Here is a 23,859-nt window from a genome sequence, read left to right as displayed (position 1 = left end):
ATACTTTTGTTCAACAAAAAGTTCAGTAATAGACCCATGTAATTCCAGTTAATATTGCGAGGTTTGTATTGTTTGCGCAATGCGCTGTCAGTGTGTCTGTATATTGTCTATAAAAGCTCTTCCTCGTGATTGTTTTGTCCTTCCTTTTTAAACCACGTAGGCCTAATAAAATACTTCAAATGGTAGGCTATCCGCTGAGTCTGGGTCTCTCTCTGTGGTGACTTAAAGAAGAGTAAAGTTAAGGCCTCAACATCTTGCTGAACTAACATCTGAATTTCTGTCGCTGTCCATTTTAAAACTGCTGAACTAAGGCCTACCTCATCGCAGCTCGTTTGCTTGCACTTGCTTATACTTAGAGCTAAGTGTTAATTATATAAGAACAAACATGAATTTACTGAACATAAATGTAATAATGTTTGTGTATGGGTCAAAACTCATGTCGATATTCATTATTATTGAAGGAGAATGCAGTTCTTATCCAGTTACACAAATCCACAAGGAGTCAGTAGAAACCATATATATTTAAGCAAATCAGCCATAAGCTCCACTGTCGGGACAGCTTGATGTAGACCCTAAAGGTTTGTGGGCACCGTTTATCACCGTTATAGTTCATTTAATGTATTGTTTAGAGTTGTGTGGTGGCTTCGCTGGCATGCATCTAAAAAAATTAGTTGTTTGCCCCACCAAGATTGACATGCTCAAATCGCCACTGATAACAGGAGAGCCTGCTTTCTGCTACAATGAACCACAGTTGTGATATTAAATGACTCAGGCCCTACCTAACTGTTACTGGACTGCTGTTAACCACAACTGGTACCAGTCTGTTGACAACTGCGGTCATTTACAAGGTTGATGCTAGGCTTGGATGGTATACTGTATACCGGGGTATTTGGAAATAGCCAGGGATGGTTTTTCAATACTGTTAAACTATTTATTTGACATTTTTCAATAGATAGTATTTGTAGCTACTGCCTGCAGTCAACTGTGTAATATGTTAGGAGACAAAGCAGATTACGTTCTTCATTTCACCTGTCACATTATTTTAAATGATGAAGCTTACAGTAGTTCCCCAGAACAGTTGAGCCAGTCAGGAGTTTGTTTGTAAACAGCACAATGGGAGAAAGCGGGAGGAGTCCAGATGTGTACTGACAGGGGTTGCATTTTATCAGTGACGTGCAACTATAGTAAAATACATTAGTCCAACACATTCAGCAGAAAATAGCTTCAAGTACAATGCTATTTGGCTGGCAGCCACACAAGTAAATGAGCTTACAATGAAAAATAAATATATTTTTAGCCAAAACGATGCATGGCCATAATATTTCTAATGTTTAGAATAGAAAGAATGTAGCCAGCTACATTTCCTAATGTTTTGCTTAAAGTTAATCTTGCATTTTACCAAAGAAAAGTAGGCCGGCTACACCAAGAAAATGTTGAGCAGAAATTACAATAAGAAGCATTTTAGATCTGCGTTTACAAAACACAGGAAGAGATTTCTTAGGCATTATATTTCTTTCCTGCCTGAAAAATGAAAAAGTTTAACTTGCTAGTTATCTAAGTACGTTACTGAATTAATACGGTAACGGGGCATCATATTGTGTAAGCTTTCTGCCGTGTTTGAGAAATCTTTTGATTTCCTTGCGTTTCTTTCTCCTCTCCATTCTCAGCCCTTCTACTCCTCCCCCATCTTCTCCCAGCAGAGCAGGCAGGTCCATTGCCCTAGTGACTCCAGACTCCACACAGACACAGCATGTACACGTGCTGCTTCAGAGCAGCTTATGTGAGCGGAGTTGAGCGGTTGGAAATCCCGCTCACGGAGCAGTGCTTGCTCCATTCCAACCGCTCAGCTAAAAACCGCTCCGAGCTCACAGGAAGAATTACTGCTGCTCCAAATTCGCTCCACTCATTAAAATCACAATTTAACCAACACCCAACAATTTTTGTGACTACCTGAACCTACCATTTGGTTTTGAAGTATTGAAACCAAACCATATGATTTGAATGAAAAGTATTTGAATAAACATGAAAAGGTGAATGTAAGAAGCGCACATCATTTCAAATAGGCTACATGTCATATTAAACAGCATATAAACACTAAATAGATCAGGGAGCCTAAGAGGGAACAAAAATGAATAATTTAGACTATATTATTTCAATTAATTCAAGGCTATAGCCTAAAAAGAAATACATTATGAAGCATTTGTGAGTGCGACACCTATCATAAGATACTCTGCTCGCCTGAGGTAGAGTATCTTATGATAAGCTGTAGACCACACTATTTACCAAGAGAGTTTTCATCTATATTTTTCATAGCTGTCCATTTACCACCACAAACCAATGCTGGCATTAAGATTGCACTGAATGAGCTGTATAAAGCCATAAGTCAACAAGAAAACGCTCATCCAGAGGCAGCGCTCCTAGTGGCCGGGGACTTTAATGCAGGGAAACTTAAATCCGTTCTACCTCATTTCTACCAGCATGTTAAATGTGCAACCAGAGGAAAAAAAAAACTCTAGACCACCTTTACTCCACACACAGAGACGCATACAAAGCTCTCCCTCGCCCTCCATTTCGCAAATCGGACCATAACTGTATCCTCCTGATTCCTGCTTATAAGCAAAAACTAAAGCAGGAATCACCAGTGACTCGGTTAATTAAAAAGTGGTCAGATGACGCAGATGCTAAGCTACAGGACTGTTTTGCTAGCACAGACTGGAACATGTTCCGGGATTCTTCAGATAGCATTGAGGAGTACACCACACAAGTCACTGGCTTCATCAATAAGTGCATTGATGATGTCGTCCCCACAGTGACCGTACGTACATACCCCAACCAGAAGACATGGATTACAGGAAACATCCGCACTGAGCTAAAGGGTAGAGCTGCTGCTTTCAAGGAGCGGGACTCTAACCCGGATGCTTATAAGATATCCCGCTATGCCCTCCGACGAACCATCAAACAGGCAAAGAGTCAATAAAGGACTAAGATTGAATCGTACTACACCGGCTCTGACGCTCGTCGGATGTGGCAGGGCTTGAAAACTATTACAGACTACAAAAGGGAAGCACAGCCGCGAGCTGCCCAGTGACACAAGACTTCCAGACGAGCTAAACCACTTCTATGCTCGCTTCGAGGCAAGCAACACTGAAGCATGCATGAGAGCACCAGCTGTTCCGGATGACTATGTGATCACGCTCTCCGTAGCCGATGTGAGTAAGACTTTTAAGCAGGTCAACATTCACAAGGCCGCAGGGCCAGACAGATTACCAGGACGTGTACTCCGAGCATGTGCTGACCAACTGGCAAGTGTCTTCACTGACATTTTAAACATGTCCCTGACTGAGTCTGTAATACCAACTCAGTCAGGGACTCTAAGATAACCTGCCTAAATGACTACCGACCCGTAGCACTGACGTCTGGAGCCATGAATTGTTTTGAAAGGCTGGTCATGGCTCACATTAACACCATTATCCCAGAAACCCTAGACCCACTCCAATTTGCATACCGCCCCCAACAGATCCACAGATGATGCAATCTATATTGCACTCCACACTGCCCTTTCCCACCTGGACAAGAGGAACACCTACGTGAGAATGCTATTCATTGACTACAGCTCAGCATTCAACACCATAGTGCCCTCAAAGCTCATCACTGAGCTAAGGATCCTGGGACTAAACACCTCCCTCTGCAACTGGACCCTGGACTTCCTGACGGGCCGCCCCCAGGTGGTAAGGGTAGGTAACAACACATCTACCACACTGATCCTCAACACGGGGGCCCCTCAGGGGTGCGTGCTCAGTCCCCTCCTGTACTCCCTGTTCACCCATGACTGCATGGCCAGGCACGACTCCAACACCATCATTAAGTCTGCCGACCACACAACAGTGGTAGGCCTGATCACTGACAATGATGAGACAGCCTATAGGGAGGAGGTCATAGACCTGGCCGTGTGGTGCCAGGATAACAACCTCTCCCTCAACGTGACCAAGACAAAGGAGATGATTGTGGACTACAGGAAAAAAAAAAGAGGACTGAGCACGCCCCCATTCTCATCGACGGGGCTGTAGTGGAACAGGTTGAGAGCTTCAAGTTCCTTGGTGTCCACATCACCAACGAACTATCATGGTCCGAACACACCAAGACAGTCGTGAAGAGGGCACGACAAAGCCTATTCCCCCTCAGGAGACTGAAAAGATTTGGCATGGGTCCTCAGATCCTCAAAAAATTATACAGCTGCACCATCGAGAGCATCCTGACTGGTTGCATCACCGCCTGGTATGGCAACTGCTTGGCCTCCGACCGCAAATCAAATCAAATCAAATTTTATTGGTCACATGCGCCGAATACAACAGGTGCAGACATTACAGTGAAATGCTTACTTACAGCCCTTAACCAACAGTGCATTTATTTTAAACAAAAAAGTAAGAATAAAACAACAACAAAAAAGTGTTGAGAAAAAAAGAGCAGAAGTAAAAATAAAGTGACAGTAGGGAGGCTATATATACAATAGAATAAAGTGACAGTAGGGAGGCTATATATACAGGGGGTACCGTTGCATAGTCAATGTGCGGGGCACCGACTAGTTGAGGTAATATGTACATGTGGGTAGAGTTAAAGTGACTATGCATAAATACTTAACAGAGTAGCAGCAGCGTAAAAGTATGGGGTGGGGGGCAGTGCAAATAGTCCGGGTAGCCATGATTAGCTGTTCAGGAGTCTTATGGCTTGGGGGTAGAAGCTGTTGAGAAGTCTTTTGGACCTAGACTTGGCACTCCGGTACCGCTTGCCGTGCGGTAGCAGAGAGAACAGTCTATGACTAGGGTGACTGGAGTCTTTGACAATTTTGAGGGCCTTCCTCTGACACCGCCTGGTATAGAGGTCCTGGATGGCAGGGAGCTTTGCCCCTGTGATGTACTGGGCCGTACGCACTACCCTCTGTAGTGCCTTGCGGTCAGAGGCCAAGCAGTGCACTACAGAGGGTAGTGCGTACGGCCCAGTACATCACTGGGGCCAAGCTTCCTACCATCCAGGACCTCTATACCAGGCGGTGTCAGAGGAAGGCCCTCAAAATTGTCAAAGACTCCAGCCACCCTAGTCATAGACTGTTCTCTCTGCTACCGCACAGCAAGCGGTACCGGAGTGCCAAGTCTAGGTCCAAAAGACTTCTCAACAGCTTCTACCCCCAAGCCATAAGACTCCTGAACAGCTAATCATGGCTACCCAGACTATTTGCACTGGCCCCCCACACCATCTTTTTACGCTGCTGCTACTCTGTTAATTATATATGCAGTCACTTTAACTCAACCCACATGTACATATTACTTTAACTACTTCAACTAGCCGGTGCCCCCGCACATTGACTCTGCACCGGTACCCCCCTGTATATATAGCCTCCCTACTGTTATTTTATTTTACTTCTGCTCTTTTTTTCTCAACACTTTTTTGTTGTTTTATTCTACTTTTTTATTAAAAATAAATGCACTGTTGGTTAAGGGCTGTAAGTAAGCATTTCACTGTAATGTCTGCACCTGTTGTATTCGGCGCATGTGGCCAATACAATTTGATTTGATTTGACACAACAGGCTGGTAGGGACATAAAGAGCTCAGCATTTAAACATTTTGTTGTATTAAATCATTATAGTCCATACATTTTGCATATAGGCTGTGACTTAGAATTAAATACAAATTAAACGAAAAAATGACAGTGCCTTTGAATTCATTTTTATAATTTTTAGAAACACGAGTTTGGCCAGTGTGGCTTCAGGCTCATGCGATGGTGCCTGGAGAGCAGGCCAGCAGCAGAGATGGTGCCTGGAGAGCAGGCCAGCAGCAGAGATGGTGCCTGGAGAGCAGGCCAGCAGCAGAGATGGTGCCTGGAGAGCAGGCCAGCAGCAGAGATGGTGCCTGGAGAGCAGGCCAGCAGCAGAGATGGTGCCTGGAGAGCAGGCCAGCAGCAGAGATGGTGCCTGGAGAGCAGGCCAGCAGCAGAGATGGTGCCTGGAGAGCAGGCCAGCAGCAGAGATGGTGCCTGGAGAGCAGGCCAGCAGCAGAGAACATCCTCTCCACACTTGCAGAGCCACTGGGGATGCTAAACATCATTTTGGCCATTCTTGACAGGCTGAGCAGAGATGCAGAGTTTTTTTTTAATATAGGTAGGCCTGAAAGGTTTTTAGGCAAAATAACCCAACAAAAACGGAAAGCTTCTTGAACGTGGGAATAAGCCAGGCCTATTGAGCCAAAATCAATGATGGCCTATTGTCACGCCCTGGCTCTGGGGACTCTTATATGTTGAGCCAGGGTGTGTAGGGTCTATGTTTTGTGTTCTATGTTCAGTTTCTAGTTCGTGTTTTCTAGGTTGGCCGGGGTGGTTCTCAATCAGAGGCAACGAGAATCAGCTGTTGCTTGTTGTCTCTGATTGGGACCATACTTAGGCAGCCTGTTGTGCACTTGTGTTTTGTGGGATCTTGTTCCGTGTTGTTAACCGAGGACTTCACGTTTCGTTTGGTTGTTTTGTATCGTGTTGCCAGTACACTATTAAAAGATGTACGCATATCACGCTGCGCCTTGGTCCAATCATTATGACGAACGTGACAGAAGATCCCACCAAAACGGGACCAAGCAGCGTTTCCAGGAGCAAACGCCGGGTAAGGAGCTGGAGAGGTTGGCGATGGCCCAGGTGGGCCAATGGTGGTCCTGGGAGGATATGTTCGCGGGCAAAGGGCCTGGCGAGAGAGGAGGTACGGCGCCAACAGTGTCGTCGTCGGACAGGCGAGAGGCAACCCCAAGAAATGTTTGGGGGGCACACGGCATGGACGACGGGGCTGCTGGAGGCAGATACAGGGCGAGTTTGTGGACGAGGAGAGAAGGCCACCAGGTTACGGGGGCCATTGGTCAGTAGAGGGAAGGAGAGTGTAGAGGCACGGCGAGAAGTACTGAGGTGTGTTACCAGTCCGGTCCGGCCCGTTCCTGATCCCCACACAAGGCCAGTGGTGTGTGTTCCCAGTACGGTCCGGCCTGTTCCTGTCCCTCGCACCAAGCCTGTGGTGCGCGTCGCCAGCCCGGCCTGTTCCTGCCCCTCGCACCAAGCCGATGGTGCGCGTCGCCAGCCCGGCCCGGCCTGTTCCTGCCCCTCGCACACAGCCAATGGTGCGCGTCGCCAGCCCGGCCTGTTCCTGCCCCTCGCACCAAGCCAATGGTGCGCGTCGCCAGCCCGGCCCGGCCTGTTCCTGCCCCTCGCACCAAGCCAAGGGTGCGCTTCGTCAGCCCGGTCCGTCCCTGCTCCCCGCACCAAGCCAATGGTGCGCGTCGCCAGCCCGGCCCAGCCTGTTCCTGCTCCCCGCTCCAAGCCTATGGTGCGCGTCGCCAGCCCGGCCCAGCCTGTTCCTGCTCCCCACCAGTGGTACGCTTCGTCAGCCCGGTCCGGCCCATTCCTGCTCCCCGCACCAAGCCATTGGTGCGCGTCGTCAGCCCGGTCCGGCCTGTTCCTGCTCCCCGCACCAAGCCAGTGGTGCGCTTCGTCAGCCCGGTCCGGCCCGTCCCTGCTCCCCGCACCAAGCCAATGGTGCGCGTCGTCAGCCCGGTCCGGCCCGTTCCTGCTCTCCGCACCAAGCCTGTGGTGCGCGTCGTCAGTCCGGCACAGCCCGTGCCTGTTTCACCGGTGCCTGGTCAGGTACTGGTCAGCTGCTCCACACCGGAGCCTAAGCAATCCGCTCCACCGATGTCCAGCTCCAGCCAGCGGGGCCAGACCAGACCAGGGGCGCTACGGGGGGGTTGTTAGAGGGTGGTGGTCACGCCCGGAGCCGGATCCGCCTCCGAGGCGGAATGCCCACCCGGCCCCTCCCTTGTTGGGTTTATGTTGGCGCAGTCGCAGTCCGCGCCTTTGGGGGGGTACCGTCACGCCCTGGCTCTGGGGACTCTTATATGTTGAGCCAGGGTGTGTAGGGTCTATGTTTTGTGTTCTATGTTCAGTTTCTAGTTCATGTGTTTTCTAGGTTGGCCGGGGTGGTTCTCAATCAGAGGCAACGAGAATCACCTGTTGCTTGTTGTCTCTGATTGGGAACCATACTTAGGCAGCCTGTTGTGCACTTGTGTTTTGTGGGATCTTGTTCCGTGTTGGTTTGTGTTGTTAACCGAGGACTTCACGTTTCGTTTGGTTGTTTTGTATTTTGTATCGTGTTGCCAGTACACTATTAAAAAGATGTACGCATATCACGCTGCGCCTTGGTCCAATCATTATGACGAACGTGACACCTATTGTATAGATAATAGAACAAAAATGAACTTTGCTAACAAGACACCCTTAGTTATCTACCCACCTCGTTCCTTTCTTTTAACTTTTGCATGTAGAGTAAGTACACCATTACGCTTTTGGGATACGTGTCTTTTCAGATTCCAAAGTGATTCTTTAGTTGTGGACACTACATCACCACACTCCCTCTCTTGCTCTTGGTCCTCCTCATCTTTGTAAGTCACCTTGATTATGAACCTGTGTGTTTTATCAGTTTCTTTATGAAAATATTTAAATAACTCCATGACAGTAGCTAAAGCAAGGGGCTATAGCAGCACAGAAGTAGACTACAAATGCATGCTGGGCCGGGCATGCCCTGAGCTCGTGAAGTGAGCGCTACTGGAGCAAGCGAGAAGGCTGACACTCCAGCCTTTGGGACTCTTGCTCCATGCTCCAGTCAAATTGGGATTGCTCCGCTCCAGCTCCGCTCCAGCTCCACTGCCATACTCTGTTTCAGAGCCAGTACCGTTCTTCCTTCAGACAAGCATTCATCAAAACTTTGTTCATTTGCACAATGTCTCTTGTTCACATTCGCTTTGAAAATGTCCAAACTCACCAAATATGACATTCGGTAGCTCCTACCTACAGTGCAGTCGGAAAGTATTCAGACCCCTTAACATTTTCTGCATTTTGTTACGTTACAGCCTTATTCTAAAATGGATGAAATTGTTTCCCCCCCCTCATTAATCTACACACAATACCCCATAATGACAAAACATAAATTGGTTTAGAAATGTTTGCAAACGAAATAAAACTCCAAACGGCCACTCTACCATAAAGGTCTGATTGGTGGAGTGCTGCAGAGATGGTTGTCCTTCTGGAAGGTTCTCCCATCTCCACAGAGGAACTCTGGAGCACTGTCAGAGTGACCATCAGGTTCTTGGTCACCTCCCTGACCAAGGCCCTTCTCCCCCGATTGCTCAGTTTGGCCGAGCAGCCAAACTGAGCATCTAGGAAGAGTCTTGGTGGTTCCAAACCTCTTCCATTTAAGAATGATGGAGGCCACTGTGTTCTTGGAGACCTTCAATGCTGCAGAATTTTTTTTGGTACCTTTTCCCAGATCTGTGCCTCGACACAATCCTGTCTCGGAGCTCTACGGACAATTCCTTCGACCTCATGGCTTTGTTTTTGCTCTGACATGCACTGTCAACTGTAGGACCTTATATCCAAATCATGTCCAATCAATTGAATGTACCACAGGTGGCCTCAAATCAAGTTGTAGAAACATCTCAATGATGATCAATGGAAACAGGATGGACCAGAGCTCAATTTAGAGTCTCATAGCAAAGGGTCTGAATACTTATGTAAATAAAGGTATTTGTTTTTTATTTTTAAATTCACCAAATCTAAAAAACAGTTTTTGCTTCGTCATTATGGGGTATTGTGTGTAGATTGATGAGAGGAAAATGTATTTAATCAATTTCTAAAGGTGATGATTGGGCGGAATATCATCTGTCACGCAGCGAGAGCATGCGCCTCAAACATGAACTGTCCCTGTGTGTATGATGTAGCCTATGCATAGGCCTATATGAAATGGGGTGTTACTTGGGCTGTTGAGGTGACCGTATTACTGCCACACCGGCCGTCATCAGTCATGACCACAGTATAATTCCACGTGACTGTTGAGTCACGGTAATCTCCTCTCATGCACTCTGGACATGATTTGGTAGTGCTCAACATGCTAACGACCATCATGTCCTAATCGCCTGGTACTCAGGGCTCTATTGTCCCTTTAACCACTCTGACATCAATACAAATGCAAGCGAAAGAACACTTATCAAAACAGTATCCCGATTTTAAAACTCACCTCACTGTGATGATACATTTGAAGAAAGAAGTTCAACAGCAGGTTAAAACAGTGTAAAACATGGTGGCTGTGGATGTTGTTTCAAAGCCTAACAACTAAATGGACAGCGCTTTCTAAGGTGATGATTAATTCAAAACACCATTTGGTTCATTGATTGTGCAGGGCGGCTTATAGGTAGCCTACAATTATAGTGCAATTGATTTTGAATAGCCTGTTAATAGGGCATTTTTTATATTTTCATAATTAAAAATTGGGTGGCACATTACCTTTAGCTATAGAGAATATCTCACCACCACGCATTTATCTCCTCCTCTCTCTCCTTTATTCCCTTCTCGAGCGTGCAGAGGGGCTGTCAACAGTTTAGTGAAATATGTTTCATTGCGAAAACATGTTCCTATTGATGTTCTGAACAGATATCCCTTGGTTTCCCAAATTAAGCACTTGGTAGCTGCAGGAACAGGGTTGGAGAGCCCATGGCATACGGAGTTTGGGTGGAATATCACCTGTCACTCAGCGAGAGCCTCAAACAGTGGTTGATGCGTGGAGTGAACTAAGTGTTGTTATATTTATTTCTCAGCTGCTCATATTAAGTCCAGCTCCGCTATACAACCGAAGTAGCCTACCAGGCATCAATGAAAAACGGACCGGCGGGAAAGCGTGCTGCCTCCATTCGCTATTCCTGCCCATTTGATAATGGTCCATTTAAATTGAAACTAATTTTTACATATTAGTAAAGACAAGATTATATTTTGAATAGTCTGAATGAGACTTTCTCAAATCATCAACAGTCTATAGGTCGCATCATGCAGCCCATTACGTTCTGATTTCTAAGACATTCTAAGGTTTGTATCATTCACAACTAAAGTTGCCAAACAACTCTAAATCTAGCGTATAGGACCTGTTTCAAATGATCACTTTTACACTCAACATAGCCACTTCATATGCACACTCGCTCCAGAAAGGGAGTTCAATTATATTCTTCTTACTATAAAATCATATATAAAATAATGGCATGGGACTTAAGCATATGTTGTCTGCTAAATGAACCAGCCTACAGCCTATGGCATTGTGCATAGCCAGATTAACATACAGTAGGCCAACTCATTCTGTTCTTCTTCATATCATAATGCTTCTTTAGACTTGACAAAAATAAATAATGGATGTATTTGAATGATGTACAGTATATTAAATTGATGTATTATACTTCTTTTAAATGTAGATGTTCCAAAGGCACGCATCAGCGGCTTGTATGCAGCTTTTATACATGAATGCCTGGAAATGCTAAACGTGTTTATGTTAATAAACGGTAAATTACTGTGAGACCGGCAGGCTTCTGCATGACAATAACCAGCTGACAAAATGGCATGACCACCACAGCCCTAGGTGTTACACAATACAAATCTCCTAACAGCTGCAAGTGAAGTCGTGGGGGATAAGATAACCCGGCCTTTGCCATTGGACACTCCCAAGCCACCACAACAGTGAGTGTGGGCCTTTGTCCCATAAAAAACACACACCCAAGGCCCAAAGAGATGTGTAACCCTATGGGTGGAGAGAATAAGTAATTCAAGCACACAACTTACATAACAGGGTTCGTCATGTTTTACCACAGGGGTGAATGAGATGAGAGAATACAGCAAGAGTACAGTATCTGCATATACGTTAATGCCAGAGGCGAAGGGGATGACTCAAATTGAACTTAATCCCAGTCTTCTTTCTGACTAGCTCTGTCTGGACTTGTACATGTTTTCTTACAGTTGAAGGAGTTCCACTTTCACAAAGTTTTCTAGCCTAAATCCAACAGTCATTGTTGTAAGAATGTAGAATTTCCCTGCACCTTCTTTGGAAAGTGTTAGTGAGTGATCTTCTGAACAGATAAACTGAAACCTAAAACATTAGGCTAACGGTAAGTAAATTAAACTCCTGGGCTTGACACACCAACAAACTCCCAGACAAAGAATCAAAGTAAATTGATGTCATCCAAATTGTCTTAAACAAGATTTGCCTAGGGCCTGCTGTATTTGAGGACAACTGCTTTTGCAAAGAGGGGGTAGGTCCTAGGCCCTTACTTCCCTGCCTATTCTCCTGGCCCACAGCTGGTGAACAAGGGTAAAGTGAGAAGAAATAACAGATTCAACAACATTAACTAGCCTCAGGGAATCACATCCATGGACAGGTTTTGGGGAAAGTATTTCTGTCAACCCCCCCCCCACCGAATCAAGTTGCTACATTTACATCTTTTATCCAGAGCGACTTACAAATTGGTGCATTCAACTTATGATAGCCAGTGGGACAAGCACTTTTTTTTTATGGGAGTGGGGGAGTAGAAGGATTACTTTTATACTATACTTGTATACTAATGCCTCTGTCTACACAGACAGAGGCAATATTGCTGAAAATGAATTGGCAAATGTGTTAGGTTTGGCTTTGTAAGCCAATAGTGGCTAACCAGGGGTGGGATACTGTTAATGTTGCGTTGATTAGTAACTTGCGGTGTCTGATACTTGTGAAATTTGTTCGTGACAGTTTGCGGTAGAACACTTAAATTGCATGTACTTTCAGAATTGTTTGTTGAGCTACTCATACTATATGGGCTGCGAGCTACTGCGCGATCGACCTGTTGGAGAGGAGACCTCTGACGGTTATTTATTACTTTGTGCTTAGTCAGACTGTCATCTAGCTTTTTTTTTTAATCACATTCAAAGTGAAAGTGAATGTAGAAGTTCAGTTTGCCATGTGCATTGAACTACAATGGAACCTTATCAGTTGATGTCATAACATCAGTTGATGTTAGCTAGCAAGTTAGGCCTATAACGTTACTAGCTAGCTTGCTGGCTATCACAAGACACTTGTCCTTCCCATTGTCAACTACACTTATTGTGTAGCTAAAGGTCTAGTTAACATTTCATCACAATAACTTAATGGGCGACATATTAGTTAGTTTGAGCAGATGAAGTCTGAAACCAGATAATGTTAGCTGGCTGCAGTACTCGCCTCTTTGGGTATCTCGCAGGCTCCGGTGCTAGGATAAGGCCTCGGCTCAGTGCTTAGCTGGGTGGCAGTCTGGCACTCCTCTTGCCGACCTCTCAACCTAGAGCTAACAGTAGAACAACTCTCGTCCTCAGCGAGAAGGTCAGAGTCGTTGGCCTCTTCCCCGGTGCTTTCTGACGACAGCCCAGCGCTAACATTACTGCTACTCGTGCTGTTCGGTGGCTCTCCGAATTCCGAGCTGTCAGGTACTTGGTGCACGAGCCACGCGCTCAACTGCGTAGGGAACCGGGCAGGCGACCCAAGCGCCCTCACCTCGTCCAGGAGCCGACGGCTGGCGAAGAAATAGTCCAACTCGGGACATTTGGGGTGCACGCTGTACCCGTCCCAATTGTCCCTCAAACTGTGAAACGGTGTCTGGATGTAGGCTGAGCTGGGACCGTCGGTAATCTCTAGCGGTGAGTAGTAGCCGTTCAAGTAGCTATCTACATCCACGCGAACTCCGATCAAACTGAGTAAGATCGTAAACTGGATCAGTCCCTCTGTGAAGTATTTCTTCACGTTTTGCATCTTTTAAATTTTTTGGGAAGAACGTCAGTAAAGAGAAACGCTGGTCCCAGAGTTCCCTTTAGCCCACTAAACAAAGACAATGCAAAACAAAAGAGCACGCGTTCCTTTCCCCTGTCAGACAAAGAGGTCCGCCCGTCCCCAGCTAAAACGTTAGCTAGCTACTGCACTGCCGGCTTCTGATAACTTCCTGACAGAAACAAGCACTCAAACGAAGAACTGTACCACAATCACATACAATGAACCATTTAATCTTAGATGAAAGTATGATCCACTGGAATCTCACTTGTTTGTTTTTTTTGCCTTGTTTTAAAATCGAATTATAATATAAAATAAATATTCCGAATCGGTTTAATGTCTATGGCTCTCTCACTCCCTACCAGCCGCGAGGAGGAGACTTGGGGAAGGATTTGCATAATTTACACAAAATTAGGCCCATAGCTCATCGCAACAGGCTCCGATTGGCTGAAAATTTATTCTGTTATGTAGTGAGCCAATTGTAGCATCCCACCGGCCCTTATTTAAACGAAAAATATCGCCCCATTCCTTGGATTTCTGGCCCAAACAAGACACACAGCTTTATGTACATACATGTATACTTAGCAATTGTGCTTGAAAGTCATTTTATTTAATTGTGCAATATCTGAAACGGTGTACAATGTGTATCACAAGAACGTTACCGTTATTTTGGAATGGGACTTTGCACGTTGGTGTCAGAGGTGGGACCTCTACGGTACTTCCGGTGTCATTTTCTTAATGACGTTTGGTCCACTGACCTGCTTTCAACGCTACACACTATGTACAGTACAGTGTTGATAACCATGTACCAACCGGTCCTGTTGTTCTTGGGAACTCAACTTGCAATGAATTCAAACATGTTTCAAAAAAGTCTTAGCTATGAATGATAGTTACTTAATCATCTTCATACCTATGTGAAATGTAAGGTTTCCACGAGAGAGTGCCACTGTTGCCGATCTATTGCCTGTCTGGAGATTGTGTTCCATGACAGAACACAGTCCTTCATCTCCTTCTCCCACCCTCAATAATGATAAATATTGGTACATTTTATATGTATTTTCTGTCATCCAATAAAAAATATTGATGGCGAGAAAAATAAATATGGAAAGACAAAAATGGTGAGACTTGTATACAATGTTGAACAAGTGCATGTCACATTCTTCTGTAGAGGTAGCGCTAGAGGGCCTAACTAAGTACAATAATCAAATGTTTGATTTGAAAGTACCACACTGCCAGCCTCTCTTGCCTGGCCAGCCAGACCCTGACAACGGATGATCAGATGGCGATGCATGTTCTGTGATCTTTTGGAAAACCATAACGCCCCCTATAGGCATAGTTGAAACAAGGCGCATTGTACATATGCCACTTCAGCAAAACGATTACCATATTCTGTGAATATTGTAAGGGATTCATGTAGTATTTATCAGATTATGCTTGTCTCAGAGCACATAACTGGCTTCCCACTACATAATGCACTTTTATCTAATTTCACATGTAATGTAGGCCTACTCTATAACCATATAGGACTTGGGACAAAATGTTGTTTGGTTGATTAGACATAGGCTTGTTATAAGGTATCAAATAAACAATAGCCAACTACGGTGGGGTGTGAGGTACGTGGTGGTGTGGATGGTGATGGATGGTGGTACTGGTGATCATGAAATTGATACAGAAAAAAAAGCATTTTAGTCAAATATGGCTCCTACACACCCCCTGCTGGTGGTTAATGGAACATTCTATGGTAAACAGACACTGGAAGGACCTTGCATGAGGGTTTGCCATCACATTCAGTGAGGACCAGCCACGACCTACTGTAAGTATACATTCTTATTGCAGCACATTATGATACCACATTATTTCCTCACAAAAATACCCCACTTTTCCATTCAATGCATCAATTATGTCTACAGGCCTACTCTGTTTATCACCTCTTTTGATCCCATTGGTTTATAGTTGTGCCATTGATAAATGTTGCTGTTTACTAATAGACAATGGTCTATTTCTCCCTTTAGTCATTAGGATGAGCTCCCCAGTTTGGTCCTCCTTAGACATCGCTTTCCTTTGCTAATGTCGTTTATGAAAGTTCAATCAGTAAGGCTGGTCTGAATTGCTCGTCACTTTTACATTTATCTAGTAAGCACAATATAATTCACATCGCTTCCTATCTCACAGGCATAGCAGGTGTTCATATGGTAGCGTTTTTAATGTTACCTCATGGCAGCATAGGGCAACCTGTCATCAGCATCTGGCTGGAATTATCATGGTCCGCACACATCAACACGGTCGTGATCATGCCTCTTCCCCCTCAGAAAGCTGAAAAAAAAGATTTGGCATGGGCCCTCAGATCCTCAAAAAGTTAGACAGCTGCACCATTGAGAGCATCTTGACTGGCTCCATCACCGCTTAGTATGGCAACCGTTTGGCATTTGACCGCAAGGCGCTACAGAGGGTAGTGCGTACGGCCCAGTACATCACTGGGGCCGAGCTCCCTGCCATTCAGGACCTCTATACCAGGTGGTGTCAGAGGAAGGCCCTAAAAATTGTCAAAGACTCCAGCCACCTAAGTCATAGACTGAGTTTAAATGTATTTGGCTAAGGTGTATGTAAAATTCCGACTACAAATGTATATGTACAGTTGAAGTCGGAAGTTTACATACACCTTAGCCAAATACATTTAAACTCAGTTTTTCACAATTCCTGACATTTAATCCTAGTAAAAATTCCCTGTCTTAGGTCAGTTAGGATCACCACTTTATTTTAAGAATGTGAAATATCAGAATAATAGTAGAGAGAATGATTTATTTCAGCTTTTATTTATTTCATCACATTCCCAGTGGGTCAGAAGTTTACATACAGTCAATTAGTATTTGGTAGCATTGCCTTTAAATTGTTTAACTTGGGTCAAACGTTTCGGGTAGCCTTCCACAAGCTTCCCACAATATGTTGGGTGAATTTTGGCCCATTCCTCCTGACAGAGCTGGTGTAACTGAGTCAGGTTTGTAGGCCTCCTTGCTCACACACGCTTTTTCAGTTCTTCCCACACATTTTCTATAGGATTGAGGTCAGGGCTTTGTGATGGCCACTCCAAAACCTTGACTTTTTGCCACAACTTTGGAAGTATGCTTGGGGTCACTGTCCATTTGGAAGACCCATTTGCGACCAAGCTTTAACTTCCTGACTGATGTCTTGAGATGTTGCTTCAATATATCCACATAATTTTCCTTCCTCATGATGCCATCTATTTTGTGAAGTGCACCAGACCCTCCTGCAGCAAAGCACCCCCACAGCATGATGCTGCCACCCCGTGCTTCACGGTTGGGATGGTGTTCTTCGGCATGCAAGCAGCCCCCTTTTTCCTCCAAACATAACAATGGTCATTATGGCCAAACAGTTCTATTTTTGTTTCATCAGACCAGAGGACATTTCTCCAAAAAGTACGATCTTTGTCCCCATGTGCAGTTGCAAACCATAGTCTGGCTTTTTTATGGTGGCTTCCTTGCTGAGAGGCCTTTCAGGTTATGTCAATATAGGACTCGTTTTACAGTGGATATAGATACTTTTGTACCTTTTTCCTCCAGCATCTTCACAAGGTCCTTTGCTGTTATTCTGGGATTGATTTGCACCAAAGTACGTTCATCTCTAGGAGACAGAACACGTCTCCTTCCTGAGCGGTATGACGGCTGCGTGGGCCCATGGTGTTTATACTTGCATACTATTGTTTGTACAGATGAACGTGGTACCTTCAGGCATTTGGAAAATGCTCCCACGGATGAACCAGACTTGTGGAGGTCTGCAAAAAAAATTCTGAGGTCTTGGCTGAATTATTTTGATTTTCCCATGATGTCAAGCAAAGAGGCACTGAGTTTGAAGGTAGGCCTTGAAATACAGCCACAGGTACACCTCCAATTGACTCAAATGATGTCAATTAGCCTATCAGAAGTTTCTAAAGCCATGACATCATTTTCTGGAATTTTCCAAGCTGTTTAAAGGCACAGTCAACTTAGTGTATGTAAACTTCTGACCCAGTGGAATTGTGATACAGTGAATTATAAGTGAAATAATCTGTCTGTAAACAATTGTTGGAAAAATTACTTGTGTCATGCACAAAGTAGATGTCCTAACCGACTTGCCGAAACTATAGTTTGTTAACAAGACATTTGTGGAGTGGTTGAAAAACAAGTTTTAATGACTTCAACTCTATCTACCTCAATTACCTTGTACCCCAACACATCAACTTGGTACTGGTGCCTTCAGAACGTTTTTATACCCCTTGATTTATTTCCGCAATTTGTTGTGTTACAGCCTGAATTCAAAATGGATTAAATATATTATTTTCTCAGCCATCTACACACAATACCCCATAATGACAAAGTGAAAACATGTTTTTAGAAATTGTAGCAAATTTATTGAAAATGAAATACAGAAATATCTAATTTACATAAGTATTCACATCTCTGAGTCAATACTTTGTAGAAGCAGCTTTGGCAGGAATTACAGCTGTGAGTCTTTCTGGTTAAGTCTATAAGAGCTTTATACACCTGGATTGTGCAACATTTTCCCATTATTCTTTTCAAAATTCTTCAAGCTCTCTCAAATTGGTTGTTGATAATTGCTATACAACCACTTTCAGATCTTGCCATAGATTTTCATATAGATTTAAGTCAAAACTGTAACTCGGCCACTCAGGAACATTCACTGCCTTCTTGGTAATCAACTCCAGTTTAGATTTGGCCTCGTGTTTAAGGCTATTGTTCTGCTGAAAGGTGAATCATCTCCAAGTGTCTGGTGGAAAGCATACTAAACCAGGTTTTCCTCTAGGATTTTGCCTGTGCTTAGCTCCATTCTGTTTATTTTTTATCCTGAAAAACTCCCCAGTCCTTAACGACTACAACCATACCCATAGCATGACGCAGCCACCACTATGCTTGAAAATATGGAGAGTGGTATTCAGTAATGTGTTGTATTTTGATTTGCCCCAAACATAACACTTTGTATTCAGAACAAAAAGTTAATTACTTTTCCAATTTTGTTGCAGTTTTACTTTAGTGCCTTGTTGCAAACAGAATGCATGTTTTGAAATATTTTTTATTCTGTACAGGCTTCCTTCTTTTGATTCTGTCAGTTAGGTTAGTATTGTGGAGTAACTACAATGTTGTTGATCCATCCTCAGGTTTCTCCTATCACAGCCATTAAACTATGTAACTGTTTTAAAGTCACCATTGGCCTCATGGTGAAATCCCTGAGCAGTTTCCTTCCTATCCGACAACTTATTTAGGCTTGACATAACAAAGGGGTTGAATACTTATTGACTCAAGGCATTTCAGCTTCTAAGTTTGAATGAATTTGTAAAAATGTCTAAAAACATATCATTCCACTTTGACATTATGGGGTATTGTGTGTAGGCCAGTGCCAAAACATTTTAATTTAATCCATTTTAAATTCAGGCTGTAACACAACAAAATGTGGAAAAAGTCAAGGGGTGTGAATACTTATCGTTACTCATTGTATATTTATTCCTTATGTTATTATTTTTGTATTTATTCCTGAGTTATTATTTGTCAAATTTGTTTGCTCGATTTTTTCTACTATTAAAAAAAACAAATAATCTGCATTGTTGGGAAAGGCCCATAAGTAACATTTCACTGTTAGTCTACACCTTTTGTTTACTAAGCATGTGACAAATACAATTTGATTTGATTTGATTTGGCTCTGAGGAGCATTATTTGGAGAGGAGGCCTACCCCAAACTATTCAATAAATGTCCATGTTGTATTCTGTCTCTGTTGTCATTCAGTTAAGCCTGTACTTGATTGAACTATTTTTGCTTATTTTATGGGGTATATATAAAAAAAATCTTCAAGCATTTCATAATCGATTTGCAATCATATATAGTGACATTTGATTGGCTATTGATTTGGAGCCACGTTGTAGAAGACTTCTCAACATTTATCTGAAATTATGATTATGCATTTCTGTCTCTAGAATAATCACTATTCATCTCAAGTAATTGGTCAATATAAAGATATAAATAACATTATTAATTTGTCAATAATTATCTGTATATGTTTCTTGCATAAAACCATAGGATCATAAAGATTCCAAGACATTCCTTCACATCACTAACGTTATGTCGAAAAATGGCATGCCTTTTTCATGATCCATAGTTTTTGAGGCAGAGATGACCAAATAGGGCAAGAGAGCGTGTCCCAGTCTGCTTCTTCGATTTGTCATTGGTTCAATTTAGTTCTGACCTCGGCCAGGGGTTGGGGGAATATTATTGAAACCACTCCCACATCTTCCTCTGATTGGTTTAACTGTGTACTAGGAACGCCCAACTGTTTAATATTATGTGACCTACTTAACCACTTCGATGCTGGCGTCATCATGTCGAGGAATTCATAAAGCATATACATTCCCACAGTTCCTTTCATTTGCTCAATATTAAATACATTTATTTGCATGTACAGTTACAATTGCCTTTAATAATAATAATAATATGCCATTTAGCAGACGCTTTTATCCAAAGCGACTTACAGTCATGCGTGCATACATTTTTGTGTATGGGTGGTCCCGGGGATCGAACCCACTACCTTGGCGTTACAAGCGCCGTGCTCTACCAGCTGAGCTACAGAGGACCTGAAAATGTCTCCAATTTATTTCTGATGTTTTTGTAGCCTAGGCAGAGCTATTATTATAGCTTTTGTGGTACAGAAGTATATACCAAAAATGTTCAGGCAAAAATGCGTGCATAAAAAAACATGTTAACTCAACTAGGTCTTAATGTGGAGTACAAGACATTATTAGCAATATTATTCAACATTAATTTCTACACAATACAGACGACACGTTTGCAAAATTGTATTTTTTAGGCCATGACTTCTACTAAAAATATTTTCATAGTGTAAAAATGATTACAAAATAATGTTGGCCTACAATTTTAATAAAGCATGCAGCACAAACCTTATGCCTAAATTGATCTTATTTTATAAGAATTACCTGGAATTAAATTAAATTTAGAAACAAACAATTTTGTAACTTTTTTTTATTTTGATTAATCTATTATAATTGATATTAGGGCCACTGGATGACCAACACAAATAAAACAAGAATGCATTAAGCATTTAAAGTTTGATAGTGAAGAAAACAAATTATTTAGACTCAAACAACTTCAATGAGTTGCCCTGGTATAAGAACTCAATTACAACAGTTTGGCAAAGCAGAGTGGCATTTAAGATCTGTCAATAGAGAACATGTCAGCTTTTCAAATCCACCGGTTGGTGCGGGTGTGACAAGTCCCAAATGCATAAAAGCACGATCAAGTTTAAAGTCCTCAAGTTGTGGTGTTAAGCTTTAATATCCATAAAGAATGATCGAGGTCGTTGATCTAACGCCAGCATCCAGGGTTTGATTAATCCACAAGTATTTTCATAATGAGGCGAAACACATTTAAATCAATGTTGAGAGGTTCTGGACAGATTTATTGTGGAAAGCTTGAGCTGCTCGTAGAGAGAAGTGGATTGGTCGGCAAGCAAGTGACGTCTTGAAGAGTGACATGATACCAGAGAGAATGCGCAGAATGCGTACATTGCCGCAAGGAATCGTGGGATCGCAAGGGTAACAAATTGTAGAGAGGAAGTATTCAGTGCTCCTTTGCACTTCACTTCGGCTATTCAATGAACTTCCCAAATGTTTTCATACCAAATGTTGGTCATTGAGCTGTAAAAAGACACATTTTGTAAAATTCTGGAATAATAGACTGAGGCTGTCTTGATTTGCTCAAATACCATTTACAATAGGGTAATAGCTAGGGTAATAGCTTTTGAGCTTATGTCAGTTGGAGGAAGAATGAATGCTAAAATACCCATAACAGTGAGAGAAACATAAATAATTAATCGGCTATAAACAATTATGAAAGTATAGAAAAGTGAATGAAAAAGTAAAACAGCAAAACGGAGATATTGTACCATTTTATCATTCACTCTAATAGCCTACTGATTATTTAAGATAATTGCCCAAATAAAATAACCCATTATACTAAATAAATGTTGTAGCCTATGCTGATTGTGATGACAATGTGATGATTTTATGGTAACATAAACTAAAATAGTTGTAATAAATTACATATAGGTTGCATTAATTTCAATATATATGAATAGGTATCCTGATTTATTTCATATGTTTCCTAAATCTATTTCAGATTGTATTTTATCCCAATATGTAAAAACATTGTATTTTAGGTTATAGCCTACTTCCCTCTCATGGACATGATTTTACTTATTATGATCATTTTAGTTTAAATAGACCAGCGGCAAATATTCGTGTCATCATCTGGCATATTATTATTTTTTTTCTCCAACTAATCAATTAAATAAGATTAGGTCAATATACATTTTTAATAAGTAGCAACCCTTGCCTATTAAATGTTAATTAAAGTGTATGCATGCAGGTTCAAATATAGTTCATGAACAAACATTTAAAAACAATTAATTTCTAATCTGTTCTTGACGTTATTTGTATCCCATAAAACAGAAGTTCTCCCATAGCTCTCCAGTGCTCGGAGCTCCGTCGCCCAAAGCTCCAAACATTCAACTGGCAGCTCTCTCCCTCAAGAGCCACAGCTGCTGCTTGATTGACAGCCAGCGCAATCCAATAAAACGAGTGTGATTTAAATACAGTTTAGCTATTGGACAAATATTTCATTCGTCAGCGGTGAACTAAGCCAACCACAGGGGTATATTACCATAGTTTTAAGGCCACATTTCTGGCAAGCTCCATGGCGCCATGCCGTGGACAGATGAATTTTTAAATCAAATCAAATCACATTTTATTTGTCACATACACGTGTTTAGCAGATGTTATTGCGGGTGTAGCGAAATGCTTGTGCTTCTAGCTCCGACAATGCATTAATATCTAACAAGTAATATCTAACAATTTCACAACATATACCCAATACACACAAATCTAGTAAGGAATGGAATTTAAGAATATATAAACATATGGACAAGCAATGACAGAGCGGCATGGACTAAGATACAGTAGAATATTATAGAATATAATACAGTATATACATATAAGGGGTGTTCTTCTCTGCAGAATGAGTATTAACAATGAAAAATGAAAAATGGTCAGAAGTTTTCTTTCCTTTATTTCTTGCTCTTTCAATACCGGTCTTTGTTTTATGTTGATGGAAGAAGCAGCCCTCTTTAACTTAATATTTCCCCACGGTCTCTAGGAAATTGATTGAAAATAGTTTTGGTTTCTTTTGATACGATAAAATGGAGAGAAATGCAGTGCTTTTGCTACAATTCTATTTTTTTCCAACTGTTATGCCAGGGTACTTTTCATGCAGTCAATGACGCAAATGGACGTTGAATTCTCATTAGCCTATCTCTCATGGTGTTTGATAAACGTTTGCTATATATTGACTAATTCATATTTAAAACGTGGTAGCTCAGTTGGTAGAGCATGGCGCTTGCAACGCCAGGGTTGTGGGTTCGTTTCCCACGGGGGGCCAGTATGAAAACATTTATGCACTCACTAACTGTAAGTTGCTCTGGATAAGACTAAATGTAAATGGTATTAAGCTTGTAGGCAGCTACCGTGTGGAGCCCATCCTTTTTCCCAACAGGTGCATTCTTTATCATACCACAAGAGGCCGCTACTAACCCATATAATAGTCCCCAAAACTAAGCATGATCACACTTTTGCCAACCACATTCAATTAATTGAATTAATTCAACTTATTCACTATGCATCGATGTACTTGCAGTGTATCTATGGAGTTAAAATGACAGAATGAGAAATACTTCACAATTAATAAGGCCTATAGGTGAGAGCAGTGAATGAAAAAGCTAACCCCCCCCCTCTCTCTCTCCTCTCTCCCTCCCCACTGTGGGCCTCTAGAAGTTGGGGAGGCCAGCACTCAGGCCAGGCGTTAACAGAAGGTTTATCAGCCTGGGCAGCAGCTGTGGTTTTGATGTGGGACCGTGAGATGGCTGCCTTGATAAAGCTTGCTTGGCTCACAGAGATTGGCAGCTTTCTCCCTGGAAAAGAAAACATAAACCTCTTATGCAAACAGCAGAAAATGGCCCCAGCCGAGCAGGAAAACAGCCCTATGTGACGTGACCTGTGGTGCTGTGGAATTATATCAACTATATACGTAAATCACAGACATTTACACGCACTTGCACACA

General features: G+C 42.7%; 1 protein-coding gene across 1 annotated transcript in view; it reads right to left on the bottom strand.

The window, feature by feature from the left end:
* The window catches only part of LOC121572031 (endoplasmic reticulum membrane sensor NFE2L1), a 40,186-nt gene extending 26,142 nt beyond the window's left edge, over positions 1-14,044 (bottom strand). Inside the window, exon 1 of the mRNA XM_041883886.2 lies at positions 13,089-14,044. Within this exon, the coding sequence (XP_041739820.1) occupies positions 13,089-13,652 (564 nt within the window). The 5' untranslated portion in view covers positions 13,653-14,044. The remainder of the gene's footprint in view (positions 1-13,088) is intronic.
* Between the last annotated feature and the right edge of the window lie 9,815 nt (positions 14,045-23,859).

The sequence above is a fragment of the Coregonus clupeaformis genome, chromosome 8, assembly GCF_020615455.1.
Source record: "Coregonus clupeaformis isolate EN_2021a chromosome 8, ASM2061545v1, whole genome shotgun sequence".
In the NCBI taxonomy this organism is placed as follows: Eukaryota; Metazoa; Chordata; class Actinopteri; order Salmoniformes; family Salmonidae; genus Coregonus; species Coregonus clupeaformis.
The sequence above is the reverse complement of the archived record's forward strand: the minus strand, read 5'-3'. Positions and strand labels throughout refer to the sequence as shown.